At 59.2% G+C, this 20,546-nt stretch overlaps 1 protein-coding gene across 1 annotated transcript in view; it reads left to right on the forward strand.

Annotated features, from left to right (window-relative positions):
* LOC310898247 (dedicator of cytokinesis protein 2-like) overlaps positions 1-20,546 on the forward strand; it is a 69,840-nt gene that overhangs the window by 8,414 nt on the left and 40,880 nt on the right. The window contains exons 15-25 of the mRNA XM_083832883.1: positions 529-627; positions 1,052-1,124; positions 2,021-2,124; positions 4,463-4,652; positions 7,701-7,798; positions 8,163-8,252; positions 8,383-8,483; positions 8,602-8,736; positions 14,112-14,223; positions 19,918-19,988; positions 20,269-20,375. Coding sequence (XP_083689009.1) covers positions 529-627; positions 1,052-1,124; positions 2,021-2,124; positions 4,463-4,652; positions 7,701-7,798; positions 8,163-8,252; positions 8,383-8,483; positions 8,602-8,736; positions 14,112-14,223; positions 19,918-19,988; positions 20,269-20,375 — 1,180 coding nt within the window. The remainder of the gene's footprint in view (positions 1-528; positions 628-1,051; positions 1,125-2,020; positions 2,125-4,462; positions 4,653-7,700; positions 7,799-8,162; positions 8,253-8,382; positions 8,484-8,601; positions 8,737-14,111; positions 14,224-19,917; positions 19,989-20,268; positions 20,376-20,546) is intronic.

Here is a 20,546-nt window from a genome sequence, read left to right on the forward strand (position 1 = left end):
CCAGCCTCTCCCACCTCCGTGCTGCCTGCTGCCTCGCCTCTCTTCCCAGGGTGTTTGCTTTCATTTCAAACTCAGTCCTTATCTGGCCCGTGGTGAACAGGTTTTTAATTACTGAGGCTCCTGCTGGGCTTTGCAGAGACGCAGCCCCCCTGCCCCTCTCTCTGCCCTAATGAGTTTCCTTTGGGGCAATGGAATTCAAGCCTTGAGCATCACTGGAGGCTCGTGCATCCTTCCTGCCTCCGTTCAAAGGCTGTGGCCAGCCCTGGTTGAGGCAGGTGGGGATGGGGAAGCCCTTGGCTGCCCCCGCCACCTGCCTGGGAAGCGATGCTCAGAAGGACGGCCCCGTGCCGGCCAGGTTGTGCGGGGCTGCAGAGGGGAACGCCGGCACAGGCTCAGGGCTGGGGGCTGTTCTGGGTTAGCCGAAGATGTGAAGTTCTTGGGGCCTTTGGGGCGCTTCAATGTGCAAGTCAGGCGAGTCTTGTCAAGAGCTGACCGCGGACATCTTATCCGCTGCTGTCCTCCCCACAGAACGTGATTTACCATGGGGCGGGGGACAAGCCGGCCAGCGAATACCGCTCCGTGGTCTACTACCAGCAGCGGCACCAGCGGTGGATGGAGACAGTGAAGGTCTGCTCCGAGGGGCTGCAGCGGGACCGCCCGCCACGGGGCCATGTCCCACTCCCCCTGCTCCAGAGGGGTCCCAGAGGGGTCTCAGAGGGGCTGGTTCCCGGGGGACGGGCGCTGGGGCAGGTCCTGCGGTGGGAGGCGGTGTCCGGGGGCATGGGCTGGTGGGGGTCACTGCCTCGCTGGTGCTGGTCCTGTGCCGCACCAGGCTGTCCCCGCTGGCTGGTGGACACAGCTCACCAACCCTGCACACGCACCGGTGTCTCCGATGCAGTTTCATCAACTGTGGAAGCAAAGCACGTGCGTTTGGACTTGGGCAGCCTGCAGTCCAGCACGTCGTTTGCCCAGGCTCGGGCAGGGAGGGGTCTGGGCTGGGCAGTTCACTGAGCCCTCGCCCCCCGAACTCACGTGGGCTTCCCTCTCTCAGATTGCTGTTCCCATCGAAGACGTCCACAAGAGCCACCTGAGATTCACCTTCAAGCACCGCTCCTCCAGTGACTGTGAGCATCTCTCTCCTTCACCCGTTCCTCCGCCCGTGTCCCCTGCCAAGGCTGCGCTGGCGGCAGGTGGCCCGGGGGCTGCAGAGAGGGGAGGACCTTGCGAGCGGTCCCGGTCTCGCTCCCGTGTGGGGACACCGGGTGTGCTGTGAAACCTGGATTCACATGCGGGAGGAGGCGAGCCGTCGTCCCTGCTTTGCTCGGTCCCAGCTGCCCATGGTGAGGCAGCAGATCTCCGGCACATCGCTGCCTACGCGCGCAGGCAGCTCCCTGGGCTCGGTGCTTGGCATCTGCTCTGCGTCTTGTGGCTTTTGGCTGCGGGGAGGCCGTGGGCTGCAGCGTGTGGCCGGGAGCAGAGGTGCTGCCGTCAGCTGCTTGGTGGAGCTGAAAATCCCAGGCACTGGGCGCATGCAGCACAGCCTGTGCCTCCCGGGAGCCTTCCCCAGGGCTGCCGCGGGGACGACAGTGGCCCCGCTGTGGGTGTGGCGCTGGGAGCGGCGCTGGCCGGTCCCGTCTGCAGGGAGGGTACCCAGGGCAGCAGGGACCTGCAGCTGGGTTGGATGCTCACAGGCCTGATCCTGCACCAGCCAAACCCCGCCTGCCCCAAACGCAGTCGTGTCCTCACAGGGTTCCCTGCCTCCCCTCTCTGCCCACCCTCTGCTTTTGGTGTTCTCTCCCTCCCTCTTTTCCTTGCGTGGCTGCTGCAGCCGCTGCCCCCAGGCGTGCCGAGGCATCCCTGCTGCCCACGGTGCTGCCCGCGGCTCCCACGGCCCCGGCACCACCTCCCCGCAGCGCTCCGGTGGCAGGCACAGTGGGGGCTGCCTCTCCCTGCCCACCCCGCAGCTCCCCGGGCTGTCCCCACGCTGCCTTCACCTCCCCTGTGCTTCTGTCTCTCCCAGCTAAAGACAAAAGCGAGAAGATTTTCTCCATGGCCTTCGTGAAGCTGATGCGACCCGACGGCACCACCCTGCGCGATGGGGAGCACGACCTCCTCCTGTACAAGGTACCGGCGGAGCTGGACGTGCCGGCCCCGTCACCACCGCAGGTGCCCCCGGCTGCAGGCACCGCTGGCTCCTGCCCGAGGTCTCCTGCAGGGTCCCCAGCCCCGTTCTCATCTCCCCTCTGTCCTCGGAGGCCCTGCCGCAGCTCTCTGCACACATCATCTCCAACCCCCACTCTGCTCCTCTGCAATGACAAGCTTTGTTTAGGAAAAGGCAACTTAAATGTGTCAGGCCCAGGAGGGAACATCCTGGTGAAGATGTTTGCTGCATTTTATCTGATTTCACCATGGTTTGTCTGTTTAAAACTGCTCAGTTTTGTTCCGAGGGAGCATAGAGAGAATGTGAGGAGGAAAGCTCTCCGTTCATTAGGAAAAATGCGGCCAGCTTTGGTGCCGAAGTGTGCAAGAGCGGGTGCTCACCTGTGCTGCTGTGCCAGGAGCTGGGCTTGGTCGGGGCGTGGGGACCAGGAGCGCTGGTGCCCAGATCTCCTCCCGCAGGAACCCCCGGTGCTACCGCTCCTGGCTCCTGGGTGGTTTTGGGCCGTGCAGATCCCACAGCTGTGCGCTGTCTGCTTGGTGGAGGAGCTCCTCCTCTTCTTCCCTGCATTCCCTGTCCCTTCGGGGAGCCCTCCCAGCGCCCCAGCCCTCCTCCTGCCCTTAACGGTGCCCAGGCAGTGGACACGGCACAGGCGCTGTGCCTGACGCCGGTGTTACTGCTGTGGTCCTGGCTGCCCCGGGTGCCTGTGCTGCCTGAGCAATCCTTGTCCATCCGTCCGTCTGTCTGTCCGGCCTCTCAGCCTGCTGCCCCGCGGGGGGAGCAGCCTGCCCCGAGCCTTGCACACCCTCGCTCTTGCCCGTGGCCACGGACGGGCTCCCTGCCGCCTGCCTGGTGCTTTGCCCCGCGCTGCTCTTCTCATTTATCGCCTTGCTGATGCCCGGTGCCCCTCCCTGCAGTGAGCTGTGGCTGCAGAGACAGATCGGTGATTTTTTCCCCAGAAGAATAATGCATCCGAAATTTGTTATCCTGCCCTTCCTCTGCGCTCGTTTTGGGCAAAACACCCGAATTCTTTAAATGCTGCTGTGGCCTGCAGAGCTGCAGACGCCTTCCCTGGCTCTCCAGGGGACTGTCCTGCTCCACGTCCCGCAGCAGAACGAGCTCTGGGTGCCTTCAGGCTTGCTAGTGTTTGCTGCAGCAGAGACCAAAGCCTCGCACGTCTCCTCTCTGGATGCATTTTCTACTTTTTAAAGAGTTGTTGCTGCCCTCGCTGAACCCATCGCATTCAGCAGTGTCCTCAGCCTCCAAGCGAGTTGGAGTTGGCATGCTCTGTTCTGCTTTGTCTTCTCCCTGGCTGATCCAGCAGAAGATTTCTGCTCTTCCCGGCAAACAATGGAGCTTGACTCTGGGAGTCAGAAGCTATTTAATCTTTTATCTTTGTTTGCCAGAGGAGTGTGAATTCCATGCTTTTAGCTCTTCAGACCTCTTGATCTCACGCTGGTTGAGAAATGTCTGAAATTAAGTCAGTTTACCCTAGTAGGGCTCAGCTGCCCTCAGAAGGCACGGAGTGCCTCGCGTGAGTCAGCTGGAAATCGCGGTTACACCGGGGGAAGTTACACGCCGAGGGAAAAGTGAACAAACAAACGAACAATTTTGCGATCTTTGTCTGACCTCCAACAGAAGAGAAGTTTACCAAGCACGGCTGCAGTCAGGGAAAAGACAAATGCCTCGTATTCGAGATGCAGAACCGCTGCGGTCCCTAGGGGCAGGGGGACGTGTGGGGCCGGGGGCTCCGCTCTCCTCCCAGCCCGGTGGCACCCCCGGCGTGGTGGCCTCAGGGGCTGCTGGTGGTGAGGTGGGGGTCCCCGTGCAGGGACCCGCTGTGGGCTTCGTGTCCGTCCTCGCAGCAGCGCTTGGGCCCTTGGGCCGACCTCTCCCCATGCGCTCCCACGCACCCGTTTCACATCCCCCCGCAGCTCCACCAGCCAGGGACCGGCCTTTTCTCCCATCTGTGCAGCGTCGGCTGCAGACAGGTCCCCGCAGAGCCGTGCGGGAGGCAGCTTTGCTGGATGCGTTGTAGAAGTTAAGGTCAGAGGAGCCCGCGGCGTGGGCAGCGGCTCTCCCGGGCTGGCCGTCAGGTTGCCGTGATGCCCTAGAGCCGGGAGCAGCTCCTGGCTCCGTTAGCAGGAGTCACCGCTGTGGGTGGCTGTGCTGATTGCCTCGCGCCACGGCGCAGCGCCAAGCCGGCGATGGCAGGGCACACAGGGCACACAGCCACCCCCCTCCCGAGGCGCTGCCCGGCCGCTCAGGTGGGACCTCGCCTGTGTGACGTGCTTTGCCTTGCAGGGGGACAGCAGGAGGCTGGAGGACGCCGGCTCATACCTGGCGCTGCCCTCCACGAGGAACCTGCCTGAGCCCAAGCTCCTCTTGGGGTCCTCGTTCCGTGTGGGCGGAGGCGCGTCCGGCTTAACCGTGTCGGCCCGGGACAGCTTCCAAATCTCCACGCTTGTCTGCTCCACGAAGCTGACGCAGAACGGTGAGTCCTGGCTGCGGGGCGGCTGCCTCGCCCTCAGGCATCGCTGGGTGGTGGTGTGGGGAACCAGCGCACGGTCCTGCTGCCGGCAGCTGTGGCTGAAAAACACTTTCATGAGGAAGTTCTGCAGGAGTAACAGCACTGAGTGCCCCCGGTTATTACGCCGAGCATCTGAGCAAAGAGTGGCCAGTTTCCTGAGAGCTGTGCTCTGCCAGGCTGGTGGTGCCCGGGGCTGGCAGCGCGCAGGGATGGGGAGAGGCACCTGTCTGTGCCCCGTGCCCCGGCTGACGTCCCTGCGTGCCTGACTGTGTTTGTCCCTGCGCACTGACCGTGGCAGTCTCGGTAACGCCACGGGTCTCAGTGGCACAGTGCCTCTGTGGGGAGCTGGCCCAGGGAGGGGAGGCTGGCTGGGGAGACTGCCTGAGCTGAGCCATTTGTCCTTGGGGCCAGGGAACAGGACCAGGCCTGCTCTCCTTCCTAAATATATGGAATAAATACAGCTTGTACACAGCTCCCCGCAGGGGCTTGTTAGAAAGGGAGCTGCTGTTATCCCCTTTTTACGAGGGAGCCGGGTGGTGGAGTGGCTGAGTGATTTACGGCCAGGACAAGAGCAGTGCGTGAGCAGCAGCCCTGGGGAGCCCGGCTGGAGCTCGGGGCTGGGGCGCTGCACAGCCTCCCCAGCTTGGTGCTCGCTCCCATCACCAGCGGCGTCAGGGACCCTGTAGATAGCATGCCAAAAATGCAGGGAAAGCAGAAGCGTTGAGCACTGAATTACTGTTTTGCATGGCCAGTGCCTCTGGAGCAAAAGGCTGTCCCCAGGGCCACGCAGGCTGATGGGGTTTCGGGGTCCCAGGGGTCTCAGGGCTGGGACCTGGGGGCTCCCCGAGGCAGGAGCGGGCAGCCAGGGCCCTTGGCAGCCACGGCTCGCACCACGTTTGCCATGCTTGCTGCGTGGCACCGCTGCTGCAGGGCTCACATTGCTGTGCCCGGGCATTGCTCACTACCAGCTCTGTTTGCATACGTCTGGGTTGATAGCTCAGGGCTGGAACTCATAATGGTTCTCACTTTTTTCTCTTTTTTTTTTTTTATTAAGGTTGTCTTTTGGCTTATCTGTCTCCTGAGCCCTCCTGAGCCCTCCTGAGTTAGCGGCAGATTAGTTTTCAAAGGCAGGGGAATGAGAACAAACAGTAACAGGCTGCAAGTATTTACACGCGCTCTCCACCTTGGCGGAGCCTAGCCTGCCAGCAGCTATAGGTAGTTAGCAGTTTCTTGGCCCGTGTAAACCCCTGCAGATGGTAATTAATCTGCTCATGCCCCTGAGGGAACCGAGCTGCTGCCTCCAATTTGGGAGCTGGAACGAGTTGCTGAGTGCTGCTGTCAAACGCTCTGCGACCTTCTCTGGGCCCTTCTGAAATCATGATGGGAATTGGGACTCGGTGTTTTTCAAAGCCCTGTCTTAAGTTGCATAGCTGGGGCTTTTAGCCCTGGAGGTCCTTTGCTCAGTTCATTGCAAGTCAGCCAAGAGCGTGCGTGCCATCCAAACACAGATGCATCAGCATCTAGAAACAGGATTTTGCCTCGTACAAAATGTTTTGGGACGTGGCAAACAAAAAGGTGCAGGCAACCCTGAGTGAGCACTGGCAAACTGCTCCATGCGCGCCCCGGAAGTGAACAGGAGAGCCCAGCTGATAACGCAAGGCGTCTGCTCTGCTGAAGGGCTGATAAGGGCGCACCGTCTGAGTGCCCTCACGACGCCCACGTTGGAGGCATGCAGCACGTGGGTGTCCGCGGGAGCGCGCTCCCCGGGGCTGGTGGCTCTGTGCGGCGGTGCCGGGTGCTCCAGCTCCGGATGCATTGGCTGCGCACGTGCCTGCGTCTCTGCAGGAAGCACAGCAGCAGCCTGTTCCTCCCCGGGGGGACACAAACACGTGGAAATAACATTTTGATCTGGGCTGGGGTTAAAGCGCTGCACGGGAGCACTGGCAGCAGTTCTGTCAGGGCTTGGTCTGCAGGGAAGACACCGCAGGAATACCGATGCTTTCCTCCCAAACCATAGTGCCTCCTCTGCAAGGCCAGCTGCTTGTAATACTCAGCCCTGCTTTTGCTACGTTTTAATGATGCAGTTGGAGAAACCACGGCTCTGACGAGGGGCTGTCAACACTCGTGGAACTGGCTTTGCAGTGCAGGAGGCGCAGGACGTGGTGACTCATTGCCGCTGCACTAACAGGGCTTGGGACTGACGGTGTAGCGCAAGTGGGGCTTGGGGCCACTGGAGTTCAGCTCATTCTCTTCCTGCAGCACAAATGCAGCTTCTGTAGTAATCATCCTTTATTTAGCTGAATCTTATGGTACTGAAGTTGGGAAGCTTTCTGTGATGAGCAGCTGTTGTACGCAGGGTTGGTGACTGGTGCCGTGCTCTGCACGAGCGGGAGCTGCCCGGGGATGTGGACATCCCTCACTGGGTGCGGGGCCACTGGCAACGTGCTCCCGCCGGGGCGGTGCAGTGCTGTGGACCCCGCAGGCGCAGGACTGGGCTGCATGAAACTGAATCAATATTTTAAATATCCACAAGCAGCTGGTGTGAAGGCTCGTGCGTAGACGTGCCCTCACCCCCGCTGCGGATCATGGCCGCCTGCACGGCCCCCCCTTGCACAGAGGAGCCAGCAGTGGCATCACGCTTCCCCTTTCACCGTGGGATCTCCTCGCCTAGAAGCTGGCTGCTGTGCGGGGGCTGCGGGGCACTGGGGCAGAGTGGCACAGTGCCCCCACCTGCGGAAATGCAGTCAGCAGAGCCTGTGTGGGGTGGGTGCCCCCTGGGGGTCCTGGTCCCACACGGTCCGGCTACGCAGGTTAAGGGGGGGCAGTGTGGCCACCCATGAATGCCCCCCCAGTCCCTCCCCATGGGGCTGGCGGGCTCGGGGGTGCGGGGAGGCTGCTCAGCCCCTGCCGCATCGCTGAGATGGGTGGGCAGCAGTGTGGGTGCGGGCACCGTAACGTGGAGCCTGGGGGGCGAGCAAAGGCTGTGCTGACCCACGCCTTGTCCCCACGCAGTCAACCTGCTGGGGCTGCTGAAGTGGCGGTCAAAGCCCAGCCTCCTGGCGGAGAACCTGCAGAAGCTGATGAACGTGGATGGAGGAGAAGTCATCAAGGTAGGAGGGGGGCTGCTGGTGCCTGTGCCTCCCCCGGCCCTGCCCCGCTCGCATCTCCCCTGCCGAGACCCCGGGTGTTTTCTGGCTTCTCGCCCCTCCGGGGGGCTGGGGGGTGCAGCAGCTGCTGGGGGTTGGCGGTGTCTATGCCGGGGGCTTCCTGGCATGGTGGGTGGCTGGAGGTGCTGGGCTCCCGGTCGGGACGGGTCAGGCTGGGGAACTGCAAAGGGCCGGACGCTCCAATGGAGAGCAGCTGTGAAGGGACCGCAGGCAGCTAGCTCTGTGCCGGACGGGTGCCGCCTCTGTCAGGGCTGGGATGATGCTGGGAGCGAGTGCTCAAGCCCTCACAGTCCTCTCCTCCCCCCAGTTCCTCCAGGACACTTTGGATGCCTTGTTCTCCATCATGATGGAGAACGCAGACACGGATGTCTACGACACGCTCGTCTTTGATGCCCTGGTAAGCAGAATCCTGCTTCCCTGCTGAGCTTTGAGCTCGCTGACCACCTCGTGCCCTCGGCACTCCATGTCTGTCTGCTGGTGGCCAGGGGCACGGCTGCCCTGTGCCAAGCCATGCGACCTCTCCCCAGGTTTTCATCGTGGGGCTCGTGGCCGACAGGAAGTTTCACCACTTCAACGCCGTCCTGGAGGCTTACATCCGCCAGCACTTCAGTGCCACGCTCGCCTACAAGTACGGTGGGCACCAGGAGGGATGGAGACAGGGAAGAGATGTGAGCCGGGAGGGGGCTCAGCCCTGGGTCCGTGCAGCAGGGAAGCCGCTGAGCCCTCCCCACGTCCCTGACCCGCAGGAAGCTGATCTCGGTGCTGACGCAGTACGTGGAGCAGGCGAGCCGCGGAGAGCCCTGCGAGCCGCTCATGCGCACCTTCAAGGCCTTGGAGTACATCTTCAAGTTCATCGTCCGCTCCAGGCACCTCTTCGCCCAGTGAGTACCGCGCAACGCTGGCTGCTGGAAATGGGTCTGGAGGGAGCGGGGAGGGGTCCCACGGGGTCTGTGCACTGTGGGAGCGATGTTGGTGCTGACCACTGGCCCTGGGGATGTGGCGCTGGTGCCTCCACCCACCTGGTGCTGGTGCGGCTGCTGGCTGGGATGTGACACCTGTGGGTGGCACCCCTGGCTCTGGGTGTGCTGGGGAGGTACTGCCACGTCGGCCAGTTCCCGGCCAGGCTCTCTGCACCACTGCATTTCCTCCTGCTGAGGTTTCCATCTATTTTCTGCTACATATGGTGCTTGATTCAGCTGCTGCTGGAGCCAGCAGCGCCGTCTGTGTCCGGGGCAGGAGTGCCTCCGCGCGGGGCTGCGGGGCGACGTGCTCTAACACGAACCGCGCTGCGCCTGGAAGCAGCCACGTCTCGCCGGGCTCACGCAGCGCTATGGCAGCCAGGCAGCGGGTCGGCATTAGCACGAAGCGTGCCTGTAGCTGGGTCTCTGTCAGGTTAACCACTGTGGGACCAGATCTTGCTTCCCCTCTGCCGCCTGAGCGTCGGTGTGCGGTGTGGGTGAGAGCAGCTCCGTGTCTGGGGCCAGCCGGCAGGGACCCCGCTCCCCCGCTGGTGCTGGCAGCTCTCCTCTGCCCCTGCAGCGCTCAGCGGGCCCCGGCTCCCACTGCTGCACGCGTCGGCTTCAGGGAACAGCGAGCTCTTCTTGTGTACTGTTAATCATAGTGCCATATAAAGTAAGGCCGGAAGGGACATGCAGAGGTTGTGCAGTAAACTCCTGCCCCAGGGCAGGATTGGCTCTGCCTAAGCCACTCCTGACAGATGGCTTTTGTCAATGCACTCTTAAAAGCCTGCCGTGATGCAGCCAGCAGGGCTCCCCAGGCAGCCCCTGCCCTGTGCAACCAGCACTGCACTGGGACTGGCAGCCCTGGCCCCCATCCTTATCCTCCTTGCCTGCTGGAGCTGCCCAGGGCCTTCTTGGCCACACTGGTTCTGGTGTGGCTGTGCCCCCGGTCCTGGTTGTGTGCCCCAGCACCACTGGTGGCTGCGGGTGCTCGGTCACCTCCTGACTCCTGCAGCGCTCTGCAGGGACCGCACAGGCACACTGGTAATGAAGCAGAGGAGCTGAGCATCACAGGGTTTATACGAAGCACCCTCTCCCTCTGCAGTTGCTGGTGCATACGGCTCCTCAGGTCTCTTCATGAGCTGCTCAGTCACACTTCAGCCTGTCACTGTGCTTTTAAATCATTTAAACTGCAGCCTGTGTATTCACAGTACTGGGGGTGTCCCTCATGCTGCAGCAAAACCAAGCATGCCAGCAGCCTGCCCGAAGACCTGGAGGACACCCCCAGCCGCCCTGTCCTAACAGCTTGTCCCCTCTGCAAAGGCACAGCTCAGCTTGAGCGGCATAAGGGGCCGGGTGCCCCTTGGTGCTGCTGAGGGTAAGTCAAAGTCCTCCCACATGGGGACCTATGGGGTCGTCTAGGACCTGGTGTCCTTTTCCCCAGGTTCCTGTCCTCACCCACATGGAGCGTGGCGGGACAAACAAAACTCCCCAGCAGAAACTTGTGAAAATATGAGTAGGCAGAGTTATCAGGAAAAGCAGGTTACGTTCCTGTTTCATTCCCAGTACAAGACACCGAAAGCTGGGGCCGCCCCGGCAGCTGCTGGAGGTGACTGCCCCCGCGCAGGGCAGCCGGCCCCTGCCTGTTTCCTGGCGAGCCGAATGGAGTGGTGGCAAGCACAGCGGGTCTGCTTGGGTCACCCGAGGCCCTGAGCAACGCGCAGGGACACCTGGGTGCGCAGGGAGCCTTCTCCGTCTGCTGCAGGCAGCTGCTGTGTCTCACAGCAGCAAGGAGCTGAGGTCGGGTCCTGGCACCAAGATAGGCTCGCAGACCCCGTTTGTGCTTTCTCCTCACTGCCTCCCTTTGCTGTCTGCAAAGCCTTCGCTGTGCGGGCGTGCGGCAGCGCGCTGTGCCTGCCCGTGCGCGTTGCTGCCAGCCTGCCGGCCTCCGGCTTCACCGCTGCCACCCGCCTGCGGTCCCTGGGTCACACTCGTGGCCCCGCTGCTCGAGGGCCCTGGGGGCTCCCACATCCCACTGAGGCACCCACTGCTTCGCTGTAAGTGGAGGTAGAGGGCAAATTCCCCAGCTTACAAGGCTTCTGGTGAAGAAAAATTAATTATATGGAGCATTTGCAAACAGCCGTATGAGTTAGTTAGCATTAAAATAAAGACATCCCTGAAGACATTTAGTTTTTATTCACCCTTCCCTTATCTTAGTGATCTTAACAGTGGAATAACACAGACTCTTCAGATCTTCCAAATACTTTAAATGGTACTAAATTTTGTACACAGTCTATAATTTAAAGAAATTAGATTGTAATTATAATAAGTTACTGCAGTATGCTGTATCCATTTCATTATGTATGCCACAGACAGAATCGGGCGAGCAGCTCCAGTGCCTCCGATGAGAAACCAAAGCCGCCTCCTGCTGCTGCCGGGCTTGCTCATCAGCTCCGTGACCGCTGCATGGGGAAGGGGCTTGCCTCAGCCGAGCCCCCCTTCCCCAGGATGGGAGGTGCTGGGAGCGCCCAGCTCGGAGCTCGCTTCTCTGCCGGAGCAGCTGCAGCCACCCGCGCTGCCTCGCGCCCCCCTCTCTGCCCCATGCTGGGGATGGGCACGGCCGAGCCGCGCTCCCTGCCAGCCCCTCTGAGCGCGGGGGACATCTCCTGTCCCCTCCCTGCAGGAGGTCCGCAGGGTTTGGACATTGCAGCTTGGTCTCTGCTTCCTCCCTGCTAACTCCTCCCGGCTTTTTGCCTGGTGCTGGGTGTAAGCGAAGTTCTCTGGAAGCTGCAGATCCCAGGCTGGGCCGGTGCCCGAGGGACCTGCTCCTGCCTGGCGCTGGCTGATCCTTGCCCGCGTCCCCTCGTGCCCGCCGGCTGCGCGCGTCCTGACCCCGCTGCACCAGGGCTGCCCTTCCTGGGCGCCACGCTGACTCCTCCCAAGTAAACCACATTTGTCATGCAGTTTGTTTCGAACGCACGCTTGTTTCATCGCAGTCCATACTAATTTGCTTAGTGTGCTGGTGGCCAGATAATCTTCCAGCCTAGCTTAATTGGCAGTGCTCGGAAGGCCTCCCGTGGTGCGCCGTGAGCTCAGGTGTGCGTCAGGGTCGAGGTGCCGCAGGCGTTCAGGCAGGAGTGGTGCGGAGCCGCTTTAGGCCCAGTGCACCAGGCTGAAGGGCCGGGCTCCCCCTGCCAGGCTTCCCGCGAGGTCCTCCAGGCAGTAGGTCAGTGGTCAGTTAGGGACCGCATTGACATGCGTCTGCTGCAGCGATGCAAATCAGCAGTTGTCTCAGCCTAATCGCGATGCGTGCTCTGACTGCTTTATAGTGCTCCGGTTAAGTCATTAAGCACTTAAAAGTTCAGAAATCAATTGTTAATATAGTGTATCGCGTTCATGTATGCCCTCTCTGGTGTAAGGATACAGAATTTTGTAGGCAAGAGTTTGCAGTGGGGGGTGAGCTTGAAAATTTATGCCAGTTGTCTGTGGGCAGTGGCATTAAAAAAAGGGACTATGTGAAAAACCTGACAAATCTCTAATAAACGATGCTCGTTGCATGACATCGTTGCTGTGAGAGTAAAGCCTGTATGTGATTCTTCATTTCATTTTGCAATGAAATGCATTCTGCATTTCATTTTGCACATACAGCATACAGGCTTCTTTAATTTTCCTGGCCTCATGTTTGGTTTTGGGCCAAGCAAAGTACCGAGGCTGCAGAATTGGGCTTCTGAGAAACGGCAGAGTTACCGGAGAGTCTCATATTTAAGTGACTGTACATGCAGGGTGAGAGGGACGGAACTTCCTCGAGCTAATCTCAGTTTTGCTTTCATTTCGGTGTTGACTGAGGGGTGTAAGCTGGCAGTTATTCAGCTAATGCTTTTTTTTTTTTTTTTTTTAAGCAAAACTAAGATGCTTCAGTCAAATTCACGGGCTTATTTCTGCTGTTAAGCCTATGATATTTTGTACATTCCCTTGGGTTCATTTACCAGAAGGGGAAGATGAATTTGAAACCAGAACAATCCAATTGCAGTTTTATGAAACAAGGAAGCAAAATTTTTACAAAACCCAGATTTAACAAAGAAGCTGGTAAGCAGGAATTAAAGCTCTTATTCGTTCTGCCACTGCATGTGTGGTGCTAGCAGCAGTGGGTCAGCCGTGCAGCGGGTCGGGCAGGATGCGCCGCGGGCAGGTCCGTGCCCCCGCGCCAGTGTCCTCCCTCCGCGCCTGCACCGTTCACACTGCACGCCGACGGTCTGGGTGAAGTAGCTCAAACATGACCTGTTTGCCACAGTGAGTTGTTGTGGTGACTTTATTCTTGCAGTTTTGCATTTACCTAGCTGCTTTGTAACATTCCTGAAGGTTTTCCATTCACAAGGCCAGGATTTCCTGCATGCTTTAGTTTGTTCTGTGGCTGGTCGTGCAGTTCGTGTTCAGGCTGGAGGGCTCGGTAGGTTTCCAGCTGGGGCGGGAGAATACAAGCCTCCTTTGAGGCGACCTGGATAATACAAAGTAATGGAAAAGGCTGTTTTTATACATCTGTGTGTACATTATGTGAGAAAAATCTCAATAATTTTCTTCAGACAGGACCTTCTGTGAAGCCGTTTTATTCATGATTGCAATGGTGGGCGTCCTGCAAGCAGGAGCGCACAGTGAAAGTTTATCATAACCCTATATCCCCTATTACCCGACATCGGATTTCTCCCGTTTCCTCGTTGGCTGAGTACTACGGGTTCACAGCCTACTCGATGCACTTCTATACCATATATGTACATTTTTATCTGACAACCATTAATTTCTCCTTTTCCTTTTTTTTCCCCCTACTTCTCTCGTGACTAGAGGGCCCTTGATTTTTGTTTTGACTGATTTCATACTGCTCATCCTGTTTTTCTTAGCTATCCTCCTTATTTTGGGACAGTGGGACCTTCCCCTTACCTGCTTAAAACACTCCACGCTGCTATGCTGCGCGGTCACTTTTGAATGTAAGGTTAGTGGAATTTTCCACTGCAAAAACACCTTCTATTGCAAAAACACAACTCTGCTTCTCACGTTGTGTGTGTGTGTGTGTAGGTATATATATATATATGTACATATATGTATATAAATCCCTATGTGTACACATGTGGGTATGTACGAGCGGTGCATATACGCCCCGCAGAGGAGCAGATAGCAGTCTTTACTTCTGGCTGCTTCTGGGTCCCACCAACAGCCGGGGCAGCGCTGGGACCGAGCTGGCCGCCGTGCCTGGCTGTGTGGAGCGGTCCTCCAGGAGTGGCACGGGGTAACGCTGGCTGTTTCAGGCTCTACGAGGGGAAGGAGACGGCCGAGTTCCAGCGCTCGCTGCAGCGGCTCTTCCAGACCCTGAACCAGCTGATGAAGTCCCCGCTGGAAGGGCCCACGCTGCTCTCCCAGGTATGTGGGTGGGTGGGCTCCAGCTCTGGTCCTGGCGTGGGGTGCGAGGTGGGACAGGTGGATGGACGGGCAGACAGATGGACGGGCAGGCAGATGGACGGGCAGACAGATGGACGGGCAGGCAGATGGACGGACAGGTGGTGGCCCAGCCGGGCACTGGCTGTCCCCACGTGGTGCCGCAGCCGGGGTGAGCTGGGACGGTGCCGCCTGTGTCACGGCGCGGTCCTGCGCCTCCGTTTGCCTGCAGCGTGTTACCAGAGGGCAGGTGCTGAGCAGAAATCACGGCGATGTTGTTTGCGCTCCGTGAGGTTAATGAGAGGGGAGGCAGGCGCAGAGAAATGGGGATGGGACGGGGCCGTGCTCTCGGCCACCCAGCTGGGGGGACCCAGGCCCCCGCTGTGGCAGCCCGCAGCCTGCCAGCTTCTCCCTTCTTTTCACAAGGGACTTCTGTTTCTGTGTTGCATTGTTGGCATTCTTAGATAAGGCCTTATAATTGAATCTAATTAAAAAAAAAAAAAGTAGTTTGAAGATCAATAATGACCGTGATCATCACGAAGAAGGGGGCTGTCCCTCCTCATCCCCTTGTCCCCTCAGAACACTGATCATGGTTCCGATTTCCATCTCAGTACCGTTGCTCTAGAAACTCTCTGCTATGGTAACCTGACTGTGATTTTACCAGACTGCTGCAGACTCACCTGTGTGATTTCTGCATCTCTCAGCACCTCGATTCAGGCCTGAGGGAAACAATTTTTGCAAACACGTCCAGAGTGGAGGTGCCACTGTCCAGGTGCAGAGGAGAACAGCCTGCCTGTGCCTCACCAGACCAAGCATCCCTGTGCTAAGATCAGGAATAGCAGCGATGATAACGGCATGAAGCCAGCCATGGGGCACCGCCGGGCAGCAGGACCCACGGAGGCAGGCAGCGGTCAAGAGTGGCTGCAGCCAGAGTCAGGGAGCAAGCGGCCCTGGGCTCTCACCAGGGAGACGGCGAGAGGCTGAGGCCTGCAGGGACACAGATTCCCAAAGCTGAGGCTGCCATGACTGCAGACTCCCCAGCATGTTGTCACCCACGGGAGTCCGGGTGAATCCGTTCCACCAGGCAGGCGGGGGTACCGGCCTCAGCAAGACAACTTTTCTCTATTGCAGCACTAATACGGTTCTTTGGGTGTGCCTGGGGCCTTGTGGATGTATGTAATGACCTACATGCATTAGAAAGCAGACTGAAAAATGGTATTTCATCAGGCACCATCACACTGCTGTGGCTTCAGGGCAGGATCCTTTAATTCAGGGGGAAGGGCTTGTTGGGCGCTGCCCCCACCCAGAGTGACCTGTGAGATGTTGGGATGAGGTTCAGAAATTTGCTCATTCTGCTTCTGCTGGGTTTGCAGAATTAGTCTCTGCTTTCTTCTGGTGACGGCTGCACTCTGCAGTAGGATCTCAGCTGCTGAGTGGGAGCGTTTCCCTTGAAAGGAGCTGTTATGGTCGCTGCTACTTTGTTAGAGGGACCAGGAGAGATTCAGGCTCCTCCAGCAGATCTGCAATGTTTTCTCTAAGGGAAATGTCCCCCTCAGAAGCACCCAGTTCCTGTATGGGTCTGCTGGAGCAGCCGGAGGTGCGAGTCCCCTGGCTCAGAGCTCCTGTCCCCCCTCACTGGCATGGTGACGGCTCCTGGGTGGCGTGAGCGCACTGCCGCGGCGCTGCTGGCACTGCGGAGCTTCACGTCGGCCTCCCCAGGGTCGCTGTTGGCACCCAACTTAAAAGTTCTCGGTTTTGAGATGCGACTTGGATTCGGTGCTAGAGGCGTGGCCGTGCCCTTGGCCGCATCGCGGTGTGCTCGCACCAGCTGTGCTGTGTCAGCCCCGTTTGTCCTCCCGTGCCCGCTGCTGGCTGTGCGGGGGCCTGCAAGCGCCACCAGTAACGGGGGTTCTCCCAGGTCAGACAAAGCGTTTCACTGCGTGCTGGAGTGCCCAGGTGAAATTATTCAGTCTGGAGAGCAAATGGGAAAATGGCTTTGAAAGCGAGAAACACCTTAACTTTAAATGCCCGGTGATGGGTGCGAGCTGACGAGCACGCTGGCGGATGAGAACAGATAGTGCTATGGCAACGTCAGCTCACTGCTAGCACCGATCACTGAAAGCTGGAATTATTAGGAAAGGAATCAGGAAGAAAATATCCTTTGCCATGGTAAAAATCCCTGTGTGAGTCTGCCTGGCACCCACGTCTCAGAGCGTGCAGCCAGGCTGGAGCACCCTCAGCGAAGGGCGCTGGGTGCGTGGGGCAGCTTCCATCCGACATCTCCGGGGCAGAGCAGAGCAGAGCAGAGCTCGTCGTCCCGGGAAGGAGAGACGTGGGGAGCCGGGACGGGGGCAGGCCTGCACCTACCCCGGAGAAGGGGCTGCATGGGGCTGTTCGAGGTCTCCCGTGACCCAGGAAGGAGTGAGCATCTCGTGAGGCAGGCAAAAGGCAGTGCCTGCCATCCTGTGCCATGTGATAAAGCCGTGGAGCTCCTTGTGGCGGTCTGTGCCTGCTCCTCAGAGCAGGCTGCTGATGCTAGAAGTCTGCGCAAGTCTGGGAACAGCAGCACTGATCTGCAGAAGAAAAAATCCATCCAAGATCATTTAAACATAAAGACATTCCTGACTCAAGAGGCCCTGACCGGGGGGCACTGCTCTGGTTTTGGCCAGCAAGGTCCCATCCCCTGACCCCGAGCCCTGCCCAGCCTCGTGTTGGGAGGCTGCAGGCGCCTCCACCCAGCCTGGCCATTGCCCCATGCCCTGAATCTGGAGCCCAGCTGCAGGGTCTTGCTGCCCAGCCCTGGTGGTGCGTCCTTGATGTGCTCAGCAGCTGCTCGAAGGAGAGAACTTTTTGTTTTTTATTTTTATCGTCCTCTACGTGGGCTCTGCAGCCTCTTGACAGACCCTGTGTCTCCGGCTGCAGGAGCAGCCCCCAGCCCGCAGCCCCAGGTGATACCCGCAGGATCTGCCGGTGGCTGACGTAAGCGTCGCAGCTTCATCCAGCTCTGCCTACTCTTGTCGTTAAAGCTGCAATTATCTGATCAGCCCAAGGCAGGGCTGATAATAGCTTGTTAGCTGCAACACTCCTTCAAAGGCCACCTCTTTTGTGGAGAAAGCCAGTCTTTTGTTGGACTACTTCAGGCGGCGAGGTTTTGTACTATTTTGACAGCTCTGCGCCGAGGAAAGGAGACTGGGTCTCCTTTAGCTGCTGCTGAGCGCTGGGCAGGACAGGGTCCAGGGACAAACCTGCACGCAGCCCTTGGCCAGAGAGCAGCCGGACACCTCCAGCACCCCCAGTAAATGCTGGCACCTGGCGGCTGCCCCCAGTGTGGAGGAGGCGGGGGGCTGCCTGCGCCCTGGGAGCCCTGCCTGGCTCCAGCAGGCTGTGGGGGCTGCCGCCTGCCGCAGCCAGAGGGGTCCCAGAGAGGAGCCTTACCTGGCCCCTGCCTGCTCCTGGGGCCCTGCTTTCCTCTGCCCCTAAACGAGCTGAGGTTTTGGGGTGGGACGGAGCCACAGGCTGCCAGCACCTGGGGCTCCCAGCAGCTGCCCGGGCACCGGCAGGAGCCACGGCGCGTCCCGCGGGTGGCATCTGCTGCGGGGCCTGCACCGAGCCAGCGCCCGCGGAGAGCTCGCACTGGGAGCGCCGCGGGCAGGTCCCCTGTGCTGGACGTGCCCTTGCCCTCGCCCTCGGGGATGCCTTGGGGACAGCGGCTCGAGGGGTCGAGCACGGGAGCAGACGTGCAGCAAGCGGTGCCGTCCCGCGCTGGGAGGGGGATCGGGCGCAGCTGGTGCGCAGGGGGCAGGCTGGTGCCCTCCTCGGCCCTCGGCAGTGGAAGAAACGCTGCTCACTTCTGCACGACCAGGGGGCTCACCTCAGCAGCTAAAATAAAAGCCAGGACCAATTTCTGGAAGAAAGCCATACTGAGACATGGATGCTGATTCTTAGGGGGTCTTGTAATGCTGGGAAAAAAAAGGAATGGGAGAAATTCTGATGTTATCTCGTATCGTAGAAGGTAAGACGACCTTGCTAGCTGAAGACAGGATAGGCTGGTCATGGATCCTGGCTCTGTCATGGAGAGGGTGTAATCAATACAGCATTAAAGGATGGCAGAAAAATTAATGTTAATCAGTCCAGCTTTACTTAAACATGGAGTTTAATAAAAAAAATCAAATTTAGCTGATACTTTTTCTGAAGTTGTGAATGTGACTGAATAAGATAACTGACATAATATGCGAGACTAACAACTGACTTTGTAAAATATTCTTATTTAAAATTAACATCGTATAAATGTATTAAAATAACTACTTTTTAATCTTTTTTATATATCTTCTCAGCACAAAAGAAAAAAAAGTCATTACAAATGGAGAGGCATCCTGCTGGGACGGGCATTTCCTTGGGGTCCCAGGGAATTTGGCTCTTGTCTCTGAAGCCTCTGTTTGCAGGACAGACGGGGTGCCGGCGGCGTTCCCGTGTCGCAGATGGGATGGGAGCGGGGCTGGGGGGCACCGGGAGCCCCAGCAGTGCCCAGCTGATGGCAAGGCCTCTCTGGGGCCTGGGTAGAGGAGCAAAGGACGGTCCGTGGATGTGTGCACCAAGAGGCATTAAACAAATGTCTGGAGGGGAGCAGGAGGTGAACAAGGGTGCTGGTGGATCGTGTGTCCAGCTTTTCTGCCCTCATCTGCAACAGGGGATGTCCCGACGGGGACAGTGGGTGCCAGGAAGGTGCCAGAGCCGAGCGCAGCGTCTGGTGCTGCTGCAGCGAGCTCCTGGGCAGCCCCAGCAGGGACACCCCGAGTCAGCACTTCTGTGCCCCTGGGGGTTTTGGTGCCAAGTTGTCCAAGCACTTCTAAAATCGATGTGAATTTGCAATAGCCGCAGATCTCTCAAATTTGCTGTAAGAGGTCAACCCTGCGTGGAGCTTCAGGAACTGAACCTCTCAAAACAGAGTTGTTAAAGACACAAAACTGACGGATCCCCCTTGGGCACCCCTTAGGCTTGAGGGTCCCAGCTCTGGTGCCAGCGTAGTTTGAAGACCAGGGAGGCCTGCAGGACCAGGCACCCCAGCAGAGCTAGAGAGGAGCAGAACTCAGCAAGTTGTTTATGCTATTTAATCACGTTGCAAACATAACAAAGTAGATTTTAATGCAGACTGATTTGTGGCCCACGTGCTTGCTGTTCTAAAAAAATCTAGCCATATGCCCCTGGCCCTTGGAGTCCCACGGGAGCACAGGGCAGGGTGGGCTCCCGGCAGCCCCCTGCCCCTCCGGCAGCCCCCCTGTGGCTGCAGTGGCCGTGAGCAGTGCTGGGAGGCTCCGCAGGCAGCCCCACCCAGGGACTGTGTGCCTGCTGCGGCTGGATTTTCTATAGCTCCACAGTAGAGGCTGGAAACAATTGTTGTTTACAAGACACACGTGTTATCACTGCGATTTCGGGAGCTTTGCTCGGTGTGGGTGGCGTAGCAGGAGAGAACTGTTGCCAGCGGGACTTCCCTTCCCGAGGGGGATGGCTGTGGAGGGCTGGCACCAGTGGCCGGGGACTGGGGTGAGTGGGAGAGGTGCTCAGCCCATACTGAGTTGGGGAGGGACGGGGGTCACCGCCCTGCCTGCGTGCTGTCTGTCTGTCCGTCCCTTGTCCTGCCCCACGGGCACGCCGTGGCAGTCAGCACTCGTCTCTCTGCAGGGAGCAGCCCTGAAGTATTTGCCTTCCATCCTGGAGGACGTGTTTGGGATCTTTGACTCCTCCATGCTGGGGTAGGTGTCCCCAGCCCTCCGCCTCCACTCCTGCCCCACAGGGTGCCCCTGAGCAGCCCCCAGGACGTGGCGGGGGGCAGTGCCTCCTTAACCCCTACCCCGTGCAAATGCAGGGGAGTGTTTGCTCACTTTTTGTGGGACTCACTTGGCACCTGGCTCCCCCACTGTGGTTGTCTTCTCCTAAAGGAAGGGGGCTGTGGATGCTTGGGGCTGCAGACCCCCCCTGTTCCTGCAAGCCTGGTGTTCTGATGCTCGTTAAACCCTCTTGTCTGTACTGCAGGATCTTGCTGCGGGACTTCATCGGAAACCTGCTCCCCCAGCGCCTGCTGAAGCAGAAGCTGCAGTCCCTGACCAACATCATCAACAGCAAGGTCTTCCAGTCCTACGGTGAGAGCAGCACACGGTGCTCGCAGTATGGCCTGGCCCAGTGCTGCCAGGGGTGATCAGACGGGGCCATGTCCCTGCCACAGGCGCCCCCCCCCCCCCTTGCCCCAATATTTTGGCAGCATGGGTGCTGGGGTGCGCACACCGCCAGCCCCGCGCCCCCTCCTTCCCACA

Source organism: Anser anser (assembly GCF_964211835.1).
Source record: "Anser anser genome assembly, chromosome: 4".
Classification (NCBI taxonomy): Eukaryota; Metazoa; Chordata; class Aves; order Anseriformes; family Anatidae; genus Anser; species Anser anser.